The following is a 27082-nucleotide window of genomic DNA, read 5'->3' as shown; positions in this document are numbered from 1 at the left end:
AAACTTTACATCTACTAATTAGATATTCATCCAACTTTCCCTTGGGCACCACAGTGGAGTATCTCCTGAAGAAAACTTAGCGACAGCATCATTAACAAATATGATGACAGCATTCCCTAGATTAAAGGTAACTTGAAGTCAATTTTATCAAGTTTTGAAGGCAGTACATTTCCACTTGTTTAACAATATACCTTAAATTTAAAAAAAATATACTTGGAAAAGGAATAATCATGCAAAAGGATTTAGCCTGTACAGATTTTATCTACAGCCCAAAGGGAGATAGCTGGAATTAGTTTTGCTGTTATTTTTCAAACCTTGCTACTTCTGTGGTTTTTAAAAAGAATTTAAAAGGACCATATTTGAATACAACATGCCACACACGATGTGGTAACTGTGTAAATCAATATCATTCTCTTGAACCTCTGGGGGATCGATCTGCTTACAAGATCTACTTTTCAAATGGAACTAAATTTTAATCAACGTGGCAGCAATTAATGTTTTAATAACAAATTGATCATTGTTCTCAGTTCATCTTTGATGTGAGCATTACTGCCACATGTACCAAGATACAATGAAAAGTACTGCTGTGTGTAAACCAGGCAGATCATATCTCAGTTAAACACAGTGTGTAATGGAACAGAATGCAGAATATAGCATTACAGATACAGAGAAGGCACAAAGATCACCTCTATTATAGAAGTGGGAACATAAATGAACTGGTCATAGATGCTTCTCCTGTCAGCCTATCAAAAAATGATCTCACTATTTCAAATACATACTTACTCTTCATATTTAACACTTTGCAGTTTTGTTCAAACTTAACCAATTTTCTGTAAGTTCAGACTCACTTGTCCATGTAAGTGGAGGATAACGAATGCACTTGATTCATCTTCTGTACTACCAAGTCCACATCAGAATGCAAAGCCGGAATACTTGCTGCAGAGGGAGACTGGTGGAAAAAACGCTCACATTTTTTTGTCAATTGATTTAATTCAGATTTCAATTCATCTAGTTCCTGCTGCATGTTCTGCAAAAAGAGTAAATAATGAATCAATAAGTAGATCTATGGAAAGTTTACTTAGGAGAACAAGGATAAATTAAAAGAAGAGATAGCAAGAGGTTTTATGATTTTCACCTCAAAGTATTATGTGAGAGCATTTCCCATGGGAGAAGTACATGCCAGCTTTAGTTGGAGAAACTTAGTATGACCCTCAAGGGCAATACGGAGATTGATGTGACAAGTAATCAATTTTACTCTAGTATGTTATGGATAGATATTGTAACAGACAAACCTCTTGCTCAACGATTCTGAAGGCACTATCTTGAACGGCATTGCCTTCAACAGAGGCCTGAATCCTACGTATTAATTGGTCTTGATACTTCTCTAGTCGCAGACAGATGTTTTGAAGCTCTGAGATGTATGTTTTACTCAACGTTTCATCCTTCTCTTCTAATTAATAAGCACATAATAATTAGATACAAAACTTGAAAGGAATTCAAACTCTTGATATTTTCCCCGAGTCACAATGATTATGGAGATAACCGAGGAGTTAATTCAATTCAAAATAAAAGTCAAGACATTCATTTTTCAGTTTTTTTTTTAAAAAACACTTATTGGAAGCCATTTCCTTATAGGATCCAAGACTGCACTGTCAAATTTGCTTCCTTAAACTTAAGACTAAATATTGTTTGAACTTCAAGCAACATAGCTTAACTAACTGACTGGAAGTATGATGTACCCTATCTTTCAAAACAAAATTGTTACAGTGCATGCCACCAATTTCTGCACTGACAACAGATTCTTATTCAGATCTCTCAGTCATTAATGTAATAGTCATACAACTTTAGAATCTGAAATGGGAAGATCATTCAAGTTGAAGAATTACTCAGATTCACAAATGATAGATCTTCTCTTTACTTTGTAATCTCTGATCAATGGTGCAAACAAAAAATTTTAATGTCTTTAAAATGGGCACAACCAGTTTTAAAAAAGAGAAGAATATTCAGATGAAGGCACTAATGTAACATACCAGACTAGGCTTTCATATCATTCACCACTGAATTCAAAGAAAACTGTCTAACGCTTGGCATGGACATCTCTTCTTGGTAACAATTCAAATCTAATCCCATTTAACTGGCATTACAGGCAGCCAACAGCGGTATCAGTGGGGTAATGTAGTCAGACACAAATGATGCATTCTCTTAACCAGCAAGTAAAATGCAAACTTTTCTGTTTATAGAGAGTGAAATAAAAGATTACATTACATACAGATGGGATTACAGAGTCACAGATATACATCACAGAAACAGACCCTTTGCTCCATCTTATCCATGCCAAACAGATAGCCTAAATTAATCTAGTCCCATTTGCCAGCATTTGGCCCATGCCCCCCTCAACCTTCCTATTCATTTAGGCATCCAGATGCTTTTTATATGCTGTAATTAAACCAGCCTCCACCACATCCACTGGCAGATCATGCCATCTATGCGCCACCCTGTGCATGAAAAGTTGCCCCTCAGGTCCCTTTTAAATTTTTCCCCTCTCAGCTTAAAACCTATGCCCTCTAGTTTTGGACTCTCCTACCCCGGGGAAAAGACCATGCCTATTTACCCTATCCATGCCCCTCAAGATTTTAGAAATCTCTATAAAGGTCACCCCTCAGCCTCTGACACACCAGGGAAAATGGCCCCACCCTATTCAGTCTCTCCCCATAGCTCAAACCTTCCAACACTGGCAACATCCTTCTAAATCCTTTCTGAACCCTTTCAAGTTTCACAACATCCTTCCTACAGCAGGGTGACCAGAACCAAGCAGGGCCCAACCAATGTCCTGCACAGTCACAACATCACCTCATCACCTCCCAACTCCTACGCTCAATGCACTGACATTAAACGCAAGCATACCAAATGCCTTCCTCACTATCCCATCTACCTGCAACTCCACTTTCAAGGAATTATGACCTGCACTCCAAGGCCTCTTTGTTCAGCAACACTCCCCAGGACTTCACCATTAAGTGTACAAGTCTTGCCCTGATTTGCCTTTCCAAAATACAGCACATCACATTTATCTAAGTTAAACTCCGTCTGCCATTCCACGGCCCACTGGCTCGTCTGATCACTTGTGGAAGTTGAAACATCAAATGAATTGATGTGAATTTTACCAAGAAGAAATTTGACATTTCACAAATATAGCATTAGCTTTTCATGGGCAGGAAGGTCATGAAGTAGTTAGTACACCATGAAAACCAAATTACACCACATTCAATGAAGTACAACTTTTGACAGGGGTTGTTGCTGCAAGAACATAAGTGCGAGCACAAGTTTAGTTAGTTCCATGACTGTATTTTATTGCTGTCTGCAGTGTACCTTGTGGAGATAGTTGTCCTATTAATGGTTTCTTTAATTCCTACAAGACATGGATTCCAGTAGCTTACAAATACCTTCGCAAGAATTAGGTCTGGACAATACATTTTGATCTTATTAGCAAACACAAAACCCATGAACGAGAGAAAGCATTATTAAATGTGAACACTATCCTATACATGGCAATGAATACAGGGAATAAGGGTCACTGTGTACTTTGAAAATTGTTACTAGATCAAGGTTTCAAAATACCACACTAACAATTGTTCTAATAATGATGTTACTTGTATTACCTCAAGTAGCACCTCACCATCTCAACAGAACCCCTATCCTTGGCAAGGGATATTTTGCCACCTGGAACAGCACTATTTCATATTGTACAAAATCACCACTGTGATTGATTTTGCACTAAGTAAACATTTAAAGATCAAACATTAACAATCTTGCTCTCCACAGGAGATCAGTATTGCTATTGGGAATTTGAGCAATGTTATTGAAAATCCAATTTATAAAATTTAAGGTTGTGTTGCCTCTAGTACATATTTCAAAGATATTTGTTATGTTACTTCTAGGAAGCAGCAGTTAGATTTTGTTTTCGTAAAATAATCACACTGAAGGCCTGGCAAAAATCCATAATAATTATTTTGTTATTTTCACTGACCTGTTTTCATGGATACTAGTAGCTTCTCACACTGTTCCTTACAGTTATCAACATCTTCCTCTAACCGTAATCTGTCTGCAATGGAGAAGACCTGAGACTCCTGGCTGTCCTCAAGAAAATCCTCAAAATGCATCTGGAGATTTTTCAACGCATGCGCTTGCTCATTTGCTTTCAGAGTTTTAAACTGTAATGGAAGTAGTAGCGGTTTCTAAGACAGGTATGAATTTATCAAAAATAATTTTAATGCTTAGGTTGTCAGCAGATCTGCATGTTGTTATTACCTCCTTTGGGTGGTTTTGCTTTATAAGCTTTTAGGTCACACAATACACAAGTTAGTTTTGTGGTAACAGTGCTATTCAAATATGATTATTGTGAACAAAATCAAAATTTCAAAGGAATATTTGGAGCAATGCAAAATACATATTACTCAAGTTATTGCACTGTAAACCAATGCAAGATATAGATTACATTTAAAAAATCTCTTAACCAAATGGAGATCAGGGTCATACAGTCACTGGCAAGGTGACAACACCCTCAGCAAGGTAGCAATATCGTTTTTATTTTTCTCCCAATGTCAACTTCATTCTGATGCAGCTGCAGGAAATTCCAGGTGTCCAGCATCAGTGATGTCACCAAGTAGGCTAAGCAGCCCATCACATTGAAAAGTTTTTTGGGAGACAGCAAACAGTAAAGTAACAAGCAGGTTTCCCAACACACTAACATAATTTTACAGGTAGCAAAATTAATACATGTGCATATCCTGGTCTTAAGATACAAGCTGAAAAACCACAAGCTATATAAGCAAAAATATATCTAAGGAATGGTAAAATTTAATATGTCAGGGCCTGATTTCTTGTTTAAAGTATTTACAATTCAGCATGCTATTAAAACCCTAGTTACAAACAAACAAACAAAAACTACCATAAAAGTAGAAAATACTATTAGTACAGTGATCTGAATCACTTGTGCGCCAGGACTTCAGAAGTGGATAATGCAGAGCGGCAGGAAATCTCTATCTGCATTTCAGCATTTAACCAAGTGTTGTGAATGCCAGAGGCTGCTTACAGTTTCACATTGTAGTGATTACAAATGCTGACAGCTTTACCATCAGTCAAATTGCAAAATCTGGATCACTGAATTATTCAGAACATTGCATAAATGAAACTAATATACACACAACCTGTATGAGATTCAGGTTATAAAAAGATACTTTGCAAAGTAAAAAGGACACTATTTTAAAAAGTCAAGAATGTATTGCATTTATGGATAGAGTTTTTCAGCATTTTGGAACTTCTATCAGGGTTGTATCACAAAAGGGCAGAATGGACTAAAATGACTTAGGCTAGGCGCCCGTGAATCCAAACCTCAAAATTTTGTTATTCTGCTATTAATTACAAAGCATTACAGGTTTGTCCCATTTCAAAAGACTTGGAGCAACATTTCAGCAAACCAATGGATACATACAGTTTCTCTGTTCCAGGAGTGAATGGTTTCAATATCTTTCACTAGGTAATTCCAGGACACAACACTTTTCATATTAACATGCAGCTGGTGCCACAAAGCCATAACATTCTGATACATTTGTTCAACCCTGAAACACATGATTAGATTGATCTGAGCACGTAAAATCAAGCTGTAAAACTTTTACAGAGATAATAGTACCTACAGATGCTGGAGAATCTGAGATGACGAGGTGTAGAGCTGGATGAACACAGCAGGCCAAGCAGCAGAGGAGCAGCCAGGTTGACGCTGTTTCAGGCCTAGACTGTTCTTCATAAAGATCTTTTTCCGAAAATCTTTTTTCTGAAGAAGGGTCTAGGCCCGAAACGTGAGCCTTCCTACTTGGCCTGCTGTGTTCATCCAGCTCTACGCCTGGTTATAAAACTTTTACATCGCAGCAAAATAAGATCATTTTGGGATCTGAGGGGTATTAACATCTGCTTAAATTCTCACTTGCTCCATGTTTCCCAGAAATGGGTAAACATGGCATTCTATGGCAGATCTACAATAGAATTATCTCAACCAAACACCCAAATATTTTAAAAGTACATATTATCCAGAAGAAAATGGGTCAACTTTCAGTTCAAAGAATTGTGGTGGCAATAAAGGTCAAGAACTAAATTAATTGATAATGTATTTTAACTAAAGTACAATATAATACCTAAACAGATGAAAGGCTTCATAACATGGCAACTTCAAATGAACAGCTCAGTACTCAGCTGTTTACATGCTTAGTACTGAAATGGGCATTTTAAGCCATGTATCATTTGAATTAGACTTGGTCATGATACAAAAATCACCAAGTGTCACTAATGCAACAAATCCACTGCAACTATGCCTTTTACAATATTATACATAAAAGATCTGAAATTTATCAGAAGGATAACACTCCAGACAGCCTGGGCAACAATTCATAGAAATGAATTTATAATACTGATTGCTGAAACAAATTATTTTAAATACATTTTAGTGAAAAGTTTAAAAAAATGAATTCAAGTAGTCAATAGTATTACGAAATAAAGGTGGCATGATCAGAACTACCCACATCAAACTGCTCTATACCTGCTGCCAGTATCAATTGCTTCTTCATTTGGTGCAGGGATTGTGAAACAGACAGATGGAACCATTGCCTCATTTCCAGTTGGACTAATAACTTTCCACTTGGTTCGATGAGAGTTATCCTCCAGAACGCACTCATCATTTTTACAGACAGTAATCTGTTAATAACAGAAATTTATAATGCCAGGACTTATGTCCCAATATAGACACATGCATATTTTCTTAAACCACAGCATCAATAGAAGCATTGAGTTACAAGTTACCCATTTACTTAAATAGAAAGCTAACTACATTTTAACCACCTCACTTGTTTGGTTGAATGGTGTTGCAGACAAAGGGTGCGGGTCCATGGCCTCTGAAAATAACTTGCGTATAAACAATAAATACAAAGTTTTGGGAGGGATCCAGTGCTCCATGATGTTGGCCCAATAAAACCATTAAAAAAGCCAATGCATGATCTACTAATCGTAGACTGTTACAATTTACACTCTTGTTCCTTTTTTTGAGAAAATAAAGAATGAGACGTCTGACAAAGTAAAATCAGTGCTAAATTTTGTCACAAAATTCACAATATCTTGAAACAGCCATTACTGTCCGCTAGAAAGTCAACACCCCAACCAGATGGTCAGGGGGTTTTGAATAGTGACAATTGCTAAAGCACATATACCATTTCTGGGAATGACATTTCCAAGTTGAACTATACATAAAATGTCTTACAAAGGTGCACTGCACCATTCTCTGATGGAGGGAAACATTGGCATGGTTGGATGACCCCATTAAAAACGTACCTCCTGCTGGCCAATTCCGAAGTGACACTGACAGTGGTTATGGAATGTTGACTGCGGCCCAGACCCTTTAACCTTCCCAGTTGATGGATGCTGCATGGTGCCAAGCGGCTCCCATGAGAAATAACAGAGACAGGGCAGGGAGGTGGTGAGGGAATAGGGATAAAAAAATTGTTTGCAAAATTCATTAAATTTCTTACTCAATAAAACATTGTAGAGTTGAAAATTTATGATAGTACAAGAACAAGACGTCAGTGTCAATTCTAGGTGCAAGCCTTCCTTGACAAAAATGGAAACTGTATTTAGTACATTTTAATACCACTACCTCCACATTACTACAAGCAACTCAGCATTTTGTTTCCTTTTCAGTCTTTTACTAAAGAGAGGTGCAGAACTCCTACCTCAATCTGCCTGTAGTCACAGATAGCCTTGATTGGGATTGTGGTTTTTATAGCATTATCAGGGTTTCTTGGTTTCAATTGAACAATTGTTTTTGCTCTCCCAACAAGACTCGCTATGGAACTCTTGTACTTGATCAGCTGCTCCTTTTCATCCTTCAAAGAAAAGTTTAATCAAAACATCACAATATTTAATGTGATCACCGTATGAAGTGAGCAAATCTAAGGTGTTAAAGTAGATGATCTGTATGTGGATCAAATAGTCATACAGACTGCGAGAAAAGGTTAAAAACATGAGATTATACAGTAAAAAAATTACATTTAAAAAAGATATTGCTTTTAAATACTAACAGCAATCAAGTCAACATATTTCAAAGCAGATTTAAGCACTGAATTGTAATTGAGTGATGATACAATGTTTTGGATATTTACAAAACCATCCTTCCATCTGTCTACACCCTCTAGAAGGCATACTGAGACAATATGCAAAGGGAACACAAACTCCATTTTTAACTGAAAGGGGTTTAATAATAAGTCCTTCCAAAATATCCAAAGTTTTAGAACTAGAAGTGAACATTAAGCAATTTGTTGACAAATTCTCAAACCAATTTCTATATTAGAGATAAATAAAGTTGGAAAAATTCAACATTAAAATCGCTAATGTGGTATATTGTATCCACTGTTCCCGATGTGGCCTCCTGTACAAGCGGAGACCTGGAGGCCACTTTGTGGAGTGCCTATGCTCAGTTCAGGACAAACAACATCACCTCCCAGTCGCATCCATCCTAGGTCTCCCTCCAGTATCGCAACAATGCCAGCCGAAGGCTGGAGGAACAGCACTTTGTTACGTCTGGGAACCCTGCAGCCCGGTGGTCTGAATGTGTTTTTTTTTACAAGCTTCAACATTTCCCCATCGCCGACCTCATCCCAAGACCAGCCCATCTCGTCTTTGCTTCCTTAACCGGCCCGTCTTTTCTCCCACCTATCCACTCCTCCCACCTCCCTACCAACCTCCACCCCCACCTCCATGAGCTGCCCGAGCTCCCTCCTCACTGACCAACCCCCATCCCAACTCCCTACCTACATTCATCTGGACTGACTTCATACCCACTTCCTTGACCTGTCTGTCTTCTCTCCACCTACCTTCGACCATCACCTCCCCCCAATTTATTTTAGAAGCCCCTTCCCATTCCCCATTTCTGAAGAAGGGTCCAGACCTGAAACGTCCACGTTCCTGCTTATGCTGCTTGGCCTGCTGCGTTCATCCAGTTGCACATCTTGTGGCCTTGGACTCCAGCATCAGCAGTTCCTACTATGTCTTAAAAAATAAGGATGTTTGCCACAGGCAAAGCACTGGGTTTCTAACATTAATGCTGCCGAAGGATGATCCCACAAATCAATTGGAAGGATAGACACACCAACACTAGTCTCTTCTTGGACTCGCAAAACAAACATCCATGCTATGGTGATAGTTGGAACTGCCCACGCTGGAGAATCTGAGATAACAAGGTGTACAGCTGGATGAACACAGCAGGCCAAGAAGCAGAGGAGCAGAAAGGCTGACATTTCAGGTCTGAAAAAGCTCTACACCTTGTTATCCTTACTAAGGTACAGTGTTAGCCACTCTATTGCTTTGGTCTTTTGGTTCAGAATGTCAAAGTAACAGGCTCCCAAAGCAAGTAACATTCTCCCAATTCTGTCAGGGCAGATGAACCAGAGGAGAACAGAAGACGACAAGAATGTACTGAAAGCCAAGGAGCAAAACAAAACTGCACATGTAGGAACTCATTGTTCATCTGTGCATATCCTCCCCATTACACCCACTGGCTTACAGGATAAATGTTAAGCGAGGCAAATAATTCCAGCCACCATTACCAGGCCCATTTTTGTAAATTCTATTTTTGAAATAAGCTATAAACCAATTTGTGGCAAGTGAACCGGTCATCAATTTTGCTGACTATTCATTATTTGCCATGGTATTTTGTCATCAAGTGACTTCAAACCCAGGTTACTATACACAAAGAATGTGATGGAATATTCTCTACTTGCTTGGATGAGTGCAGATCTAACACCATTCATGAATCTTGACACCATCCTGGACCAAGTAGCCTGCTTGCGTGGTACTTTAACACACAACATTCACTCCCGCCATCATCAATGCACAGTAGCCACACAGTGTGGGCTATCTACAAGATGCGCTGCATCAACTAACAAGCCTCCTTTAACAATGCCTTCCAAACCCTCCAACACCACCACCAGGAAGGACAGACAAGTCACCCTCCAAGCCATACACTTCCCCGAGCCAGAACTATAATCACTATTCCTTCACTGTCACTGGATCAACATCTGGAATTCTCTTCCTAACAGCAGTGTCGATGTACTATACCCAAGAATTGCAGCAGTTCCAGAAATCAACTCATCATTACCTTAGAGGGCAACTGAAGATGTGCAATAAATGCTGGCTTAGCCAGTGACGCCTACATCCAAAGAATGAATAAAATGGAAGTCACCAGTTGTTACCAGGTAGCTGATGAAAATGGATTTGAGCCCTTTTAGGCACCAGTTGCTGCTCATGTGGCATGATGGATAGCACAACTATTAAATGTGCAGACACACTAATGTTCTCTTCCTATCATGGGCACGTGATAATTCTTCAAATGAAACATGCAGATGAGAAATGCAAACCAACTGTTTGCCACTCTCCAACTCAATTGCAGTAGACACTGCGCATACACACATTTCTTATTCCTAATCTCTTAAATCTCAGAAATTGTCATCCTAGAGTGTTTTTTTTTAAACTTTCACCATTCAACTGTCAGGTTGGAGAAACTAACAGAACAACGTGTGTGTAAGGAACCTTCAGATGCCCAAATTTGAAAAACTATGTACCAGATTTACATATTACCAACTGCTTAATTGAAGTCCTTCAGTGAAAGATTTTGGATAAAAAGGTAGTTTTCCATGAGGCTAACTTCACAAACAAGACAATTATCAAACAAAATAATATTCATCTTCAACATGCAAATCATCATCCATACCATGGAATCTTGAAGTAGATCCTCTAGTTTTGACAGACTACTGGTCCGGTCGCACTTATATTTTCTCTTTATTGTCTCTTGAAGGTTCCGTAAATACTGTTCTGCTTCTTTAATGTCAGTTGAAAACTACAAGACAGCAAGAACATGTTAATAGTTAAAAAAAATAAAGCAAAAGACACAAGTTTCCCAAATATCTCCGGAGACCAAGATGGACTTATATTAATTACTTCTGTAGATACTGAATTTTGATGCAAGACTTGAGAAATTAATCAATCTTAGACAGGCATTTGAGTTAATGAACTAGTGCTGCATCAATTGGTCGCAGTGAAATGTTGCAAGAAAGAAGGAAATAGCTGTGTTATTCAGCTGGTCTCAAAAAAAAACTGCACCATAAGTGACCAAACAATAATAGAAAGTCTGAAGGTTTCATTTTGCCATCTCAGTTTAAAACTAGTTGCAAACAGCCTCCGAGTCAAAAATAAGAATGAAGAAAACTTGCTAAAAAAAAGATAATATTGTTCAAGCTTTTTTATCTTGAAATTATCAGGACAACTCACAGGAAATAACAGAATTAACTACCAAAGGGAAAATAGAACATTTATACTGTATGAGGAGTGAGATCAATGGACAACTGGCCTCTGATTGGTGTAGGTTTTGCCATAAAGGCGGCATCAGGTAATTATGCCTGACAGTTACGTGCCAGGTTCTGTTTAAATCTTAAACAAGGAAGGGTGATTTTTATTATTCAAGGCATTACCCTGAGAGGTGAACCATGGAATGTCACCTGCTTTGCTGCTGAAATAGGTGCAATCTGTTACGTGATCTTTCTATCTGTATTTTGCGGAGTCCTGTGTGTCAATATATGCAGTTTTCAGCATTAAAAAAAGTCCATCACAGAATTAGCCCAACTGAGAATCTAACATTGGTTGCCAGTATAAATCTTGTACACTTCAGATTATATAGCAAATGCCCAATTGTGGAATCACATCTGTCCAGTACTACGCTACAAAATTGGCAAACACAGGCTGAGAGTACCATCAGTGCCTTGCTTGTTGAAAACACGGAGAGTGAATGCTGCTTTACAATGTCTGCCAGGCTGGTTATCTTTCAGGATCAAAAGCCATAGCTTTAGGCTCTGTCACAAGTTTGCATGATATACAATTAAAAGAAATCTAATCAGGATAACCATTATGCATCCCAGTTTATCATCAAGTATGCATGGTGTACGAAAGGTTTGGGTCCCAGTTATGTACAGATTGCCAATAAGGCTAAAATTACAGCAAATGGAACCAATGGAAACCCAGTGCATTCCCTGACCAATGAGAGTTTGCAGATGATATTAGAGAACAATTAGCCAATTTCACAATCAAAAGATCAAGGGAAGAAAGCTCATTTGACTGCTCCATTTCAGAAGGGGAGTTTAAGCACAGGAACCCATTAAGATATAGCAGGGAATTCTTACATGCAGCTGCAATTCAAATACAACAAACATTAAACATCGCCAATATGCAAGTGGTAGGTGGTTAGGTGTTATTTTGTTTTGCGTGAACCAAAGATATTTGCAAAAGATGATCCTAGAAGGGATCCTATGGCAACAGGATATATTTCAGCATACATGGTGTCATTAATAATGCTTGATAGTTAATTGGTCATTAATAACTGGTACATTCTCCAATGTGGGGAAACATTTTCTATCAATCAGTGCCCAATTGCCAACCATCAGCATTCTTCTCTCATACAAAGCAAATGCAGTTACTTCAGTACATGTTGTGAATTGTCTTGATGAGCGTCAACTGGAAGGTTTTGTCAAGATGTGACATTTTTCAGTAATACTCAAAAGTTGTGTGCTTGCAAAGAATAAAAGTGAAACTTGTACCCAAAAGTCAGTCAACTTCTCTAAAGCAGGTGTAAAAAAAACAAAAAAAGGATGAATGTCAATTGTATTACTCTATTAAAAAATGGTATCACGAAACTCAATCAGTATTGGCAACATTTCGATCAAATTTCTGTACTTCACCAAACACAACATGGTTAAAACAAAATCAAATGGACAAAAAAAAAACTATGAAAATATCCAAAACATAATTTTACTGATGGCTCACCAAGTTGAATGGTGAGGAACTGTACATCTCATACAAAGAACATCAAAGTCTCATTCTTGTTGCTTGCAAGTGGCCACAACAGAACTGATGCAGAGAGTGAGAAATTATCCAGGGTTTCTACTAATGACTCAGTAGCCTATGCCGAGATGGAGAATAGGATTAAATTTAGTTGTTTCTCCTTTCAGTGTTGAACAGTTTATCAACACTTACTTTATAGGCACACTCATAAATGATGAATGGAGGTACAGGATGGAGACCAGCATTTATGAAACATCACGACAAACAGTCAACACTTCTCTGAGAAAAGGAAGGGAGAATGCCGAGAAAAACAAAAGCTAATATATTCCATAGGCACTAGTAGATTGTACATCTTGACACTGAGCAAAATCATGAGACGGTACATTTTTGATGAAAATCAAACTTGTTTAGGATCCAGGATTTTTTGGAGCAGGTGGAAGAAGAAACAGTGTGTGACAAGAAATAAAGACTGATAATTGAGGATCAGAGTAACGGTAGAGACAGCCAGAAATAGAAACCATTACAAAAAAATACAAGACAGTTACAAAACGGGGGAGGTCTCTTTCTCTGCTGTTTAAGAGGTCACATTTAAGCTTATAATATTTAGACAAGAGATATGCACAAAGCCACAGAGTCTTTTCTGGAGAAGAAAGCTACTGATGACTGTGTGAGCAATACTACAAATGTAACCTTCAGTTGACTGAATAATATTAACATCCTTTCTATCGAGCCTTAGCAACAAGATTGCTGATGTGTTGGATTCAGCAGTAGCTGAGATCTTTCAAGTAGCTCCATGCTCTTTAGGGGCAAATGTAAAGTGGCAAACAAGAGTTTAATTCGCTGAACACCCAGTAAGAACCTAGCTAAAGCCTGAAAATTTTACTGTAACTTACAGTAAAATTTTCCCATTTTAGCTAAGTTTATGCTGCTGGAAGGAATATGTGCAGGCAGTGTTTAGGAACTGGAGAGGTAGCATCTCTTGCTTTTCCAACATATGCTGCTGATCAGCTACATTTCACACTAGTAACAGGGAACTGTAAAGTAACTGTCAGTTAAAAAAGATAATAGATTAAATATTTCAGTAATCAGTGTATGGATTTACTTCAATGGCATGCTATTTCTGAAAGCAAATTCTATACCAAGTGTGTCTATTGTAACCATAAAATCTCTTACCTGGAAGTAAGCAGTATTGTCTTTTACATGTTGTTCCACGCAGCAACATAATTGTTTGATCCAGTGCCATTGTGTCTTAAGGGCAGCACTGTATGCCTTAAAAAAAAGGAACAAATGCAGTTTATTCACAATGTGACTAGCACTTCAAGTCCTTCTATTGTTCAATTATGCAGTCTTTAAAAACAAAACAACACCATTTTGTTATGACATTAGACAAGAATGCAAATACTTCTATCATGTTGATAAATTAAATCTTGTCTAATAGAACTTAACGTCATTTATCACATGTTCAGGACAGAGTAATACAAAATTAATTACTTTTTGAAATGTTGTCAGTGCTGTAAACAGCAAGCATGGCAACTAATTGGGCACTACAACATCCCACAAACAACACAGATATACATAACTCATTAGCCTGTTTTTCTTCCCAGGAGTGCTGATTAAGAATATAATATTCAGATATATCTGAAATATTTACAGAAGGATTACAACGTTGCTGCATATGTAATCTTTTGTGCATCCAACAATGTTTCAATCTAATTTATTGGATGAAATGATAGTCCAGATTGTGTATCCAAGTAAGGCTTGAACCTTTGATCATCTGACTTTCCCCCCAACGGTGCTACTAAGTTGGGCTGCAAATTAATGGATCTTACAGAAGCCTGTCTTGCTATTTTTGTTTCTTTTTTGTAAATGATACTGAAATTCAGATATGTAAAAAAATGTTGAATGTTCAAGCTTTATAGCTTTTTCTTAACATGCTTTCACTTTCTTTTGCTCAACACTACCTTCACCCCAACCATCTTCGCCTGCTTCATCAATGGCTTTCATTCCATCATAAGGTTACAAGTGTTGATGCCTGCACAACGTGCAGTACCATTTGAAACTCCTCAGATTTGACAAAGTCCATGCCCAAATGCTGAAAGACCTGAACACTACTCACGTTTGGGCTGGCAAGTAACAAGTAACTTTGCACCAAAATAGCCAGCAGAGGCCATCTCCAACACAAGAGCACCTAGCCATTGTCCCCTGAAATATGAGTGATAATGGGAACTGCAGATGCTGGAGAATCCAAGATAATAAAATGTGAAGCTGGATGAACACAGCAGGCCAAGCAGCATCTCAGGAGCACAAAAGCTGATGTTTTGGGCCTAGACCCTTGAAGGGTCTAGGCCCAAAACATCAGCTTTTGTGCTCCTGAGATGCTGCTTGGCCTGCTGTGTTCATCCAGCCTCACATTTTATTTTCCCCTGAAATATGCTTGACATGATCATTACAGAACCCATGCTATCAAAATCCTGAGGGGTTACGATTGACCAGAAACTGAACTAGACAAGACATACAAAAAAGCGTACGGCTACAAGAACAGGTTAGGGGCCAAGAATCCTGCAGCGAATAATTCACCAGAGACTTCCCAAAGCCTTTCTACCACCTAGAACATTAAAAACAAGGAGCAGGAGGAGGCAATTCAGCCCCTTGAGCCTGCTCCATCATTTAATAAAACAAATGATCTCATCTCAGCCTCAAATCCACTTTCCAACCTGCTTCAAAACCTTGCTAATTAAAAATCTGTCTCCACCTTAAATTTACTGAATGTCCCAGTAGCCACCAATCCTGAAGGACGAATTCCACAGATGCACGACCCTTTGAGGTGTAATTTCTATCTGCTCTAAATCGGTCATCCTTTAGCCTAAAGTTATAATCTCTCATTCCAGATTGCTCCATTTGAAGAAACATCTTCTCTATATCTACTTTGTCAATTCTTTTCAGCATGTTGTTATATCCCTCAATTAGATCTCCTCAATTTTTCTCAGCTCCAAAGGGTATAGGACTAACCTGCTCAATTTTTCTTCATAAGACAAACCCCTTATTCTCTGCAATCAATCTAGTGAAGCAATCTACAAGCACAAGTCCAGATAAGGTAGCAAACTCCCCATTTGCCTGAATAAGTACAGTTCGAACAGCACTGTGCTGCGTACCCTCCTGATTTGGAAAGATCTCTCAGTTCCTTCTCTGGTGCTGGGTCAAAATTCTTAATTCCCTCCCTAATATTTGTGTCTACCTTTAGCAAATGTACTCCAGTGCTTCAAGGAGGTAGTTCGTAACCACCTTCTTGAAAGGTGCTAGGGATGGGCAATAAATACAGGCCAAGCCAATAATGTCCACATCCCAAGAATATTAAAAACCTACAACTCTGACTGTATAAACTGGTGCATAAAACTTTCAAACAATTAAATTCAAATTGGTAGGGTTATGACGACTTATGGTGTGTTGGCTTTCATTGGCATGGGAATTGAGTTTAAAGAACCAAGAGGTCACGCTGCAGCTCTATGAAACTCTGGTTAGACCACACTTGGAATATTGGGTTCAGTTGTGCTCACCTCATTATGGGAAAGATGTGGAAGCTTTAGAGGGGGTGCAGAGGAGATTTACCAGGATGCTGCCTGGACTGGAGGGCAGGTCTTTGAGGAATGGTTGAGGGAGCTCGGGCTTTTTCATTGGAATGAAAGAGGATGAGAGGTGATTTGACAGAGATGTATATGATGATGACAGGCATAAAATATAGCGGGTAGTTACAGATTTTTTTCCCCAGGATGGAGAATGAATATTATAAGGGGGCATAATTTTAAGGTGATTGGAAGAAGGTATAGGGGAAACATCAGAGGTAGGTTCTTCTCAGAGTGGTGGGTGTGTGGAATGCACTGCTGGCCGTAGCAGTAGAGTCAGATACTGGAGACTTAAGTGACTCTTGGATAAGCACATGGAGGATAGTAAAATGTAGGGTATAGAGGGTAGTTTGATCTCAATAGGCCAACAGGTCAGCACATCATCGTGGACTGAAGGGCCTGTACTGTTCTATGTTTGCAAATTTGAATATTATAAGTTTGATATGAAAATGAAGCTTAGTCTTGACAACTAAAGAATATTAACTGAAAAATATCTATTAACTTTCTACTGCTGTTAATATCTATTGTCAGAAAATGTTGAAAGTAATTGAACTACTTTTAGCTTTTTCATTATGAATTATCTAAATTTATGCCAGAATAAGCACCTTGACACTCGACGCACTCCCTCAAATGCATGCTCATCTTCTGATGTTTTAAGCATACTAGCTAGATTGTGAACTTGCATCCAAGAGCTGATGTTTTACCTGATGAGGTAACAGGATGCACCTCTAGCCAGCAAAATTAATCTTGTCAATATTTAGCATTCCTATCCAAAGTCCTGACAGAGTTTTGGTAAGACCAAGCTAAGGAACAACAGGCAATTGCAAATGTTCAAATTGGGGCTTAAGTTGTTCCAGGAGCTTTCATTAAGGTGTAACTACTAGAAACAACGATTATTTTCACTAAAAAAAAACGCAGGATTGAAGCAGCTTTTGAAATTCCCACATTTTAACAATACTATGGGTTGAACAGCAGAGGCAGCTAAAATTGAAGCCCGCTCGCCTTGATGTCTGATTTCAGTTATGATTTGCCAAACTTCAGAGTCAGAGTCATACAGCACGGAAACAGACCCTTCAGACTGAGCAACCCTATGCTGACCATAATCTCAAACTAAAATTTGTTCCACCTGTTTGACCCATATCCCTCCAAACATTTCTTATTCATGTACTTATCCAAATTTCTAAACATTGTAACTGTACCCACATTCACCACCTCTTCTGGAAGTCCATTACACAAATTAACCTCAAAAAATTATAAAAAATAAAAAATTAAAATTTTCTCCTCTCACCTTGAAAATATGCCCCCTTGTCTTCAACAACTGCAGGAAAAAGACTCGTCATTCACCTTACCTATACACCTCAATTTTAAAAACTTCACTCAGATGACCCCTCAACCTATGCTCCAGTGAAAAATGTCTCAACCTCATAACTCAAACCCTCCATTCTCTGCAACATCCTGGTAAATGCTTTCTGAACCCTCTCCAACTTAACAACATCCTTCCTCTAACAGAGCGAACAGAACTAGCCACAGTAGTTCAAAAGAGGACTCACCAACATCCTGTACAACCTAAAACATGATGATACATTAGCTGAACAAATTACCTCAACCGTCTGCCTGGCTGGATGGTTCTCCAGTGAAAGATGTTCTCCTGTTTCCTGGTGGGATTTAATAACTTTCTGCTTCTGCTCCAACTCTTTCTTCAGTTCCTGGAAGAGATGTGATAAGAGCAATTTTTAACCACACCATGTAATTTTAACATTCACATCAATTATTGGAGGTGCACTTTGGATAGAGGACAAATAACTCAAAAAAAAAATACAACTATCAACAGCAAATATTAATATAGATTCACAATTTATAATCAAAATCAGCAGAGGAACAAATACAAGTAGTTCCCTAGTGAGAGAGATCAGGGACACGATTTCACGTATTGGTTAAGTATTCCAATGCAGAGACAAACGCAGGTCCTTAGACACCGACACAGGGGAAAGCCATCTCCCAATGATTTTCCTAGATTTGGCCGATTAGTGATCAGAGATGCTCTTCTTGTTCTCAAGATAGACTAAGCCAGAAGGTGCCCTCTCCGCAACTTTTCCACCAATGAAGTGATAAAATGCTGAATCAGCAAGCATCATCTTGCAGAGCCCATGCAAGTGGAAACCAGATGCTGCTGTGGCTAAACAGGCACGGAAGTCTTAAAACCTCCCTCTAGCCTCTTGTAATTAGCCTTATACTTGTGCGTATTGGCTACCCTTACAATTATTGCACCAATTTGTTTTGTACAATTCTGCCGAAACGACAAACCTCTACTGATAATATAATTAATGCTGATACTTGTTCATAGTTTCATATGAGTGTTTGATAGGCACATTACTGACGACCTTAGTCTTTCAATCCAATATACTATTCTTTTACTATTTTATGAAAGTAAGAGTTAACATTTTCCTATTGTCAATATTGCAGCAGACAGAAGATTAGACCTAAATTGGTAATCGTATCAGTGCTTATTAAAAACATATTCTATTAATGCTCATGTTCAAGCCATTTTGTTTTATTTGTGAACCATATGCTACATTAACCTTTAACCTCACCACAATTACCATCTTGGGTTTTGGGAGAGATGGAAATTTTGTTCACGTGTCAGGCATGGCTGAGTTAGGAGGCTGTGGCTCAAGTCCCATTACAGGACTTGAAAACAACAAACTAGGCTAACAATTCAATGCAGCACCGAGTGACAGCGTTGCATTATTTATGGGTTTTATTTTTCAGATGAGACGCTGAAGAGAAATCCTGATTCCTCTTTCAGGTGGACATAAAAAGTCCCATGGAAGTATTTCAAATCTGTGCAGGTGCTACCAATGCCCTGGACAATATTTCTCCACCATTAAAATAGATTACCTGGGCATCGCCACTTTTTTTTAAAAAACTAGAAGTTTGCTTTGCTGAATTTTTGGCAACAAGGCAGTGGCTACACTTTAAAAAAATTCTAATTCAGTTGTTGAGAAACACTTTAGGATGTCTGACAGTCACAGAAGCCATGTTATGAATCCTAGACTGTTTTTTCAAACCTGTTTTGTAATTCTCCAGGTAGCTTCAGCTTCATCGCAAAACGAATCAAGTCATGTTCAGCCATTAATTTAATTATCATGAATACATAAAGGAAGCATATTCACTCTTACAAAAAGGAAAATTGCAACCCACGTCAGAACCAGCTTACAAGAGACCCAAGTTGAGCGTGAATTTCTTTTCTGCTATTTAAAAAGTTACAAAATTAGTCAATGCTATGAAAGTGTGGAATTTCAAGGTTACAGTTGCCTTTTCTTTATTGTCAAGGCCATAACAGTAGAAACTCTTTCGAGCATTGGAATAATAACCCTCAAGTGTTTGAAGCTGATCAGAGTGAAATGTTTTAGAAAAAAAAACACTGTTGTCCAGCCCCAACATCACTTAGCTTCAAGAACATACCCATGCTAAAATATGCATCAGTGTCTATGCAAACATTGTGTAGGTCTGAAACTTTCATGAATATGACTCCAATAACACTCATTCCCCTGTTACCAAAGTGCACTTAAGGTCAATGGCTCACTTCTGCTCCATTCCTGGTAACTTTCTGCCCAAATTAGCAAATCCAAAAGAATGGAAGAGAATCAGTTTCTAATTAAAAAGACAGCCAATCCTAAAATCATCGCATGGTTGGCATTTGCTTATGGAAACACTTGCAAAGACAACCCTAGTGGACAAAAGTTAATGGAAAATTGTAACTACAGGTAAACTCTCTCAAAACCGAGCCTCAGGAGAAAGGCTGTGCTAGATTTTGCATGAGCACAGGAATAGATTAGTGCACAAAGAAACAAGTCTAGCACCGTGCAGCAAGCAGCCAAATTGTCCAATTAAGTTCAGGTGAATTCAGTTAATAAACCAACACATGGCACTTTCAAAAAAAAAGTCTAGTTTTCAAACTCCTCCAGTTTTTAAGATAGCCAGTTTGAGAGAGTGCACCTGTATACACTACACCACCCCAGTGAAGGGATTTCAACTTTCATTGTCTTATCAGCACTGATGCCAGGTAATGAGGACCAAGAAACAAAGTAGCAGTGGGTGGGGTAGTGAGACAAAAACTTTCCTCAAAAGGCTATACTATAAAAAGGTTGAACATAAAACTTACAAGGAAATATTCTTTCTTGGCAGAAATATTCGTATTGTTGTCACTCCAGTCATAAGCCAATTCTTCCTCCTCCTTTTCATTTAGCCAGATAAGCTCTGTTGTCACTTTTGAAACAAAACTGTGCAAACTAGTCAAGTGCTTCATTCGTAACCTTGAAGTTTCCTAAGGACAGAACAACACACAGCATTACATACGGAACAAAAAACAGAATGTATCGCCAAGTCAGTGATTAGCAATGAAGACAAAAGTAAATCATAAATACTTCTTTTTGGAGTGTGAGCTAAAAGAAAAATGGGGCAAGATACACAGTTCTAAACCAAGGAAACTGGAAGATAATGTTTGTAGTTTTAAAAAGGAGTTACTGGAATAAACTGTAAGCTGTATCTATAAAAGGCTGCCTTATTCAAGTAGTGACAGTGCATTCCGCAACGAATGACACTGCCCCGGTGTGTTCAGGGCAGTGCCCCCCCCCGAGCTAGTATTTGATTAGTTTTTCAAATATGATCATAAGGGCTCAGCATGGCAACAATCACTTGATGGTCTCCTGCACAGGTGGCCATAGCCTGCATGCAATGTCAAGCTGCTAGCCTGAAAAAAAAAAAGGAACTGAACTTTGCTGTCCTTTATATGGGAGGAAATAAAAAAACTTCCTGGTAGCCGTTGTCATTTGGCATTACCCTACGCTGCAGCTTGTTGAAAGGAAGAAAAAGGGAAAAACAAGACCTTCATAGAGAAAGGGAAAATCCTCAACTCGTGAAATCTTTGCATCACGAGCAAAGGTTCAGAAGGAGTTCGCAGAAAACAACTAATTGAAATCTGTGATCCGAACAATTGCCAGACTGCACTCATCTAAAATGGAAAAATCTGGCATGCATTTTCTCTTAACTTGAATTTCAGACTGGCACAATTAGGCAATTTGAAGGTTCAATCAAATTTTCACATTTCTGATGACTCTGCAAATAATGAGGGTTGAGTCGTAGCATGCCACCCTAGTCACCTGTGACAATTAATTGTGACCATCAATTAACTATTTGACCACTTTTGTGGAGAGGTCAGTGTTTGATTATGAGCATACTATTACAATAAACTATAAGTACTGTCAACCAAGATTTTAATTTGCAGAATGAAAATTCCTTTTATGCATATAAATAACACACTTGGTACTTGGAATGCACTAGTTTTCAGTGTTTGAGAGGAAAGGATATTTCCATCCACTCACTGTTCTTCATCCCTTAAGACTGGTGGAAAGTGCCACTTTCCACAAGTTTCAGTGCAGAGATGAGCCCTCAATATCAGGGGTGAAAACAGTAGAATTCACACAAAGAAAACAAATGAAAATAATCTTTAAATTATCAAGAAAATTGTTCAGAAAAATGAAATAAAAATAAGTACTGCTGTGAATGTTAAACTACTTTTCCATACTGTTGCAAAATCAAAACTAGTTCTAATCAAATTAATTGTCTACCCACTTCTAGGATGTCTGGTGTCTTTCAATTTCACAATGGAAAATTATCAGATATTTTGCTCCCATTAGAACAACAAACAGGAAAAGCAGTTGCAAAGGAATATAAGAAATCTGAAGCAAGTCTGACTAGTTGAGCAGACTTTTTAAAAAACAACTTATTTTATACAAAGATTTGAGCTTAAAATATAAACTAAATATTCACATAAGGTTTGCTGTATTTTATCTTTCTCTCATTCCATATATTAGTGCTTTGTGCTTTTATCTTTGTTCATTTCTCCCTCAGTTTCACTCAGCCACAAAACCTTAGCTATCCTGTCTGCTTGTGGTGATTGGCTGCAGGTAAGCTCTCTGATCAGTCAGGATAGCATGGCCACTGATGCCAGTAGACACATTCTTCTAGAGCTGTTTCAAGACAGTTTCCCTTTTACTGCTGAAATCTTTGCTTTGCCTCCTCTCCTCCTACTACCAAGTTCATTCATGTGTATTTTTTTAAAAATTTGAACTTTAATGAAAAATTTTAAAATTGCTGTTGCTACCAATTGTTCTTGAAGCATACATACATTTGTACAGCCTGCTTGGCAAAATACCATGTGCATTTTTAAAAATGCACAAGTCAAAAGAATTTTAAATTAAATAGTGGGGGCAAGGGATCAAATCTAAGAGGACATGGTAAATCAAGGAGGGCAGATAAGAAAGAATGAAAACCATGACAAACAGATTGATGGAGAGGGACAAAAAATACAAATCTAAGAATAAACTAACAGATTAGACTAGAATATACAAAAAGAACAATGATCAAAATAAACATTTTGTATATGAATGCAAGTAGTATTTGAAATGGGTAAATCAATAGAAATAAATGGATTCAATCCATTAGGCATTCCAAAAACGTGGCTGCAAGGTGACATTGGTTTGGGACCTGAACGAAGAAGAATACAGCACATCTAAGAAAACATGATGCTAGGAGATGGTGGACGGATGGTGTTGTTACATTATAACAGTTTTAGCACAGAGAGGGATGCCCTCAGTTCAGGAAACCAGGATGTGGATACAGTTTGAGACAAGATGAAAAAGAATGAAGGCAGGAGGTCAGTTGTGGGACTATGTATAGGCAGGTTAGAGCATAAAGGAAAAAAATAATGGTCCCTGATCAGAAAGGCAAGGGAATAATCATGGTCAATTTTAACTTACAATTGGAATGTCAATGTCAGGTGGGCAAAAGGTAGCCAAACTGAGCAGTTCAGAACATTTTCACAATAGTTTCCTGGAAAAGCATGTTTTGGAGCTGATCAGAGAGCAGGTTATACTTGTATTGCGTGCCCAAGTAAGACTAAATAATGATCTTGCAGTGAAGCAGTAACAATAATAGTGATTGAATTTTACAGGGGCATTAAAGTGTGAAACCTGAAGGAAAAACAAGTGTGCAAAGACAGGCAGAAGATCGTTTATTATATTCTGTCCAATGACCAAACAATTAATGAGGGTAAAACTGGAGTATGAGGAAAAAGTTAGCCAGAAACATGTAAAACAAATGATAAGGTTTTCTATACAGTTAAAGTGAGCACTGGCTACATAGATGAGGTTTTGGGAGGATTAGTAATGCAAAATAAAGATATGGCAGATAAACTGAATAGGTATTTTACATCAGTCTCCACGATAGAGGATACAAAATATCCACTCTGTAGGGAATCTAATCTAAAATAGCCTCCTTGGAGGAGTTATAATGCTGGAAATGGAACAATGGTAGAACGCTGGAAAATTACAAAGGACATTTTTTTTTCTAATCATTCTGGTGACCAGGCTAGCTGGCGATCTATTGTCCATCCTTCATTGATCTTTAGATTGTGGTGATGAGCTACCTTTTTGAACTGCTGTAGTCCATTTGGTGTAGGCAGAGTATTGGTCAACTTCAGGAAGAACAGAAATCTGTTGAAAGCAGCTCAGAAATCACCTGGATTGAATGGGTCTTTGAAGAAAGGTTGGACAAGCTAGGTTTGTATTTACTGGAATTAAGAAAAGTAAGGTGTTAATTGACAGGGATCTTGACATGGGGTTTGTAATGAGAATGTTGCTTCTTATGGGGAAAATCAAGGGAACTAGAGGTCACTGTTTAAGTATCAGCAGTTGTCTGCTTAGACTAGAGATGAAATGTTTTTTTTTAAAACTTTCAGGGTTAGGAGTCTTTGGAACTCCTTCCTGAAAAGGTGGCATAAACAGTTACTGAATATTTTTAAAAGGAAAGGTCAAGAGATTTTTGCTTAACTTGGGATATGTGGGAATAATGAGATAACAAGGCGTAGAGCTGGATGAACTCAGCAGGTCAAGCAGCATCACAGGAGGAGAAGGAAAGCTGATGTTTCGGGCTTAGACCCTTCATCAGAAATTGGGGAGGGTAAGGGAGAGGCAGATTGAAGATGGACAGAGGAGAAGATAGGTCAAAGAGGTGGGGATGGAGCCAGTAAAGGTGAGTGTAGGTGGGGAGATAGAAAGGAGATAGGTCAGTCCAGGGAGGATGGACAAGTCAAGGGGGCGGGGTGAGGTTAGTAGGGAGGAAAAAGGGGGTGCAGATTGAGGTGGGAGGAGAGGATAGGTGAGAGGAGGAACAGGTTAGGGAGGCAGAGACGAGCTGGGTTGGTTTTGGGAAGAGGGAGGGGGAGGAGAGATTTTGAAGCTTGTGAAACCCACATTGATATCATTGGGCTGCAGGGTTACCAAGCGGAATACGAATGGCTGTTCCTACAACCTTCCAGTGGCATTGTCATGGCACTGCAGAAGGCCCAGGATGGACATGCCGTCTGAGCAATGGGAGGGGGAGTTGAAATGGTTCGCGACTGGGAGGTGCAGTTGTTCATTGCGAACCAAGCATTGGTGTTCTTCAAAAGCAGTCCCCAAGCCTCCGCTTGATTTCCCTGATGTCAAGCAGGCCACAACGGGTACAGATGTGCAGGTGAACATCGGCTTGATGTGGGAAGTCTTCTTGGGGCCTCGGATTGGGGGGGTATGGGGGCAGGTGTAGCACTTCCTGTGGTTGCAGGGAAAAAAGAGCCGGGTGTGGTGGGGCTGGAGGGGAGTTTGGAGCGAATAAGGAAGTCATGGAGAGAGTGGTCCCCCCAGAAAGCAGATAAAAGAAGGGGCGGGAATATCATCTCTGCTGCTGGGGTCAGATGGCAGATGGCGAAAGTGTCCGAGGATGATGCGTTGGATCCAGAGGTTGGTGGGGTGGTACGTGAGCACGAGGGGGGATTCTTTTTTGATTGTTATTGTGGGGATGGAGTGTGAGGGATGAGTTGCGGGAAGTGTGGGAGACATGGTCGAGGGAGTTCTTGACCACTGAAGTTGGTGGTGGGGGGGGTTGCAGTCCTTGAAAAACAAGGACATCTGGGATGTGCAGGAGTGGAATGCCTCATCCAGGGAGCAGATGCAGCTGAGGCAAAGGAATTGGGAATAGGGGATGGCATTTTGCAGGAAGGTGGGTGGGAGAAGGAGGAGTATTCTAGGTAGCTGTGGGAGTTGGTGGGCTTAAAACGGATATCGGTTTCGGGGTGGTTGACCGAGATGGAGACAAAAAAGGGTGTCCAGGAAGGTGAGAGAGGTGTTAGAAATAGTCCAGATGAACTTGAGGTAGGGGAGGAAGGTGTTGATGAAGTGGATGAACTGTGATCTCCACACGGGAGCGCGAGGCAGCACCGATACAGTCAAAGTAACAGAGAAAGAAGTGGGGTTTAGGGCCAGTGTAGGTATGGAACAGGGATTGTTCTATGTAACCTACAAAGAGGCAAGCATAGCTTGGGCCCATCCAGGTACCCATGGCCATCCCCTTTGTCTGTAGGAAGTGGGCGGGATTGAAAGAGAAGTTGTTGAGGGGGAGAACAAGTTCATCTAAGTGGATGAGGGTGTCAGTGGACGGAGACTGGTCAGGTCTGCCGGACAGGAAGAAGCGGAGGGCCTTTAGGCCATCTGCATGGGGAATGCAGGTGTTTAGGGGCCGGACATCCATAATAAAAATGAGGCGTTGGGGACTGGGAAATTGGATATTCTGGAGGAGGTGGAGGGCATGGGTGGTCACGGACATAGGTAGGGAGTTTCTGGACCATGGGGGAGAAAATGGAGTGAAGATAGGTGGAGATAAGTTCGGTGAGGCAGGAACAGGTGGAGACAATGGGTCGACCAGGGCAGTCAGGTTTGTGGATTTTGGGAAGGAGACAGAAGCAAGCGGTGGGGGGGTTGGGGAATGAGGCTGGAGGCTGTGGGTGGGAGGTCACCTGAGATGATGAGGTTGTGGATGGTTTGGGAAATGATGGTTTGGTGCTTGGGGGTGGGGTCATGATCTCTGGGGATAGGTGGTGATGTCGGAGAGTCGGCACCTGGCCTCAGCCATGTAGAGGTCAGTGCACCATACTACAATTGTGCCTCCCTTGTCCACAGGTTTTATGGTGAGGTTGGGATTGCAGCAGAGGGCTGCACATTTACTGGAGTATGGTTTGGAGTCTTAAAATCAGATCAGCCATAATTTTATTGAATAGTGGACTTAAGGGCACAGCAGCCTAATTCTACTCCTTGTTTGTCCATTTGCATTGTTTGCCACAAAATTTGGTTTGACTTACTGAAGAAATTAGCTTTGAAGTGTTACAGAATTCTCTCATTAAAAGTAGGATGAAAGAAATCCCAATGTAACAAGCCTTAAAAATGCACAAACTTTTATATCTTCATTGGAACGAAGCAGACAAGGTAATTCAAGTTTAACAAAAAAGCATCATGTCCTATTCCACTGAAAACCCTTATATTGGTTTTATTTAATTATTGGCACAGCCAAGATTTAGTGCAGGTAGCTGAAAGCTTTTAATACTCACCAGAGGTATAGTCATCAAACTTGTAACATATTGGGTAGCATTTTTATTTTTCATTAAT

The 27082-nt window shown here is 39.3% G+C and overlaps 1 protein-coding gene across 19 annotated transcripts in view; it reads right to left on the bottom strand.

Moving 5' to 3' along the window:
• Positions 1–27082, bottom strand: part of macf1a (microtubule actin crosslinking factor 1a) — a 545346-nt gene that overhangs the window by 218997 nt on the left and 299267 nt on the right. For 11 of the 19 annotated variants that reach the window (XM_059654271.1, XM_059654278.1, XM_059654275.1 and 8 more), the window contains exons 17-27: positions 20710–20871; positions 18146–18250; positions 14098–14193; positions 10805–10930; positions 7770–7922; positions 7372–7479; positions 6587–6741; positions 5489–5615; positions 4025–4208; positions 1293–1450; positions 849–1027 (exon numbers count right to left, since the gene is read on the bottom strand). In XM_059654271.1, the coding sequence (XP_059510254.1) occupies positions 849–1027; positions 1293–1450; positions 4025–4208; positions 5489–5615; positions 6587–6741; positions 7372–7479; positions 7770–7922; positions 10805–10930; positions 14098–14193; positions 18146–18250; positions 20710–20871 (1553 nt within the window). The remainder of the gene's footprint in view (positions 1–848; positions 1028–1292; positions 1451–4024; positions 4209–5488; positions 5616–6586; positions 6742–7371; positions 7480–7769; positions 7923–10804; positions 10931–14097; positions 14194–18145; positions 18251–20709; positions 20872–27082) is intronic. The other 8 variants (XM_059654279.1, XM_059654287.1, XM_048557835.2 and 5 more) reach the window with 2 other exon arrangements.

Source organism: Stegostoma tigrinum, chromosome 24 (assembly GCF_030684315.1).
Source record: "Stegostoma tigrinum isolate sSteTig4 chromosome 24, sSteTig4.hap1, whole genome shotgun sequence".
Taxonomy (NCBI): domain Eukaryota; kingdom Metazoa; phylum Chordata; class Chondrichthyes; order Orectolobiformes; family Stegostomatidae; genus Stegostoma; species Stegostoma tigrinum.
Note: the sequence above shows the minus strand (reverse complement) of the source record. Positions and strands in the feature narration are given on the sequence as shown.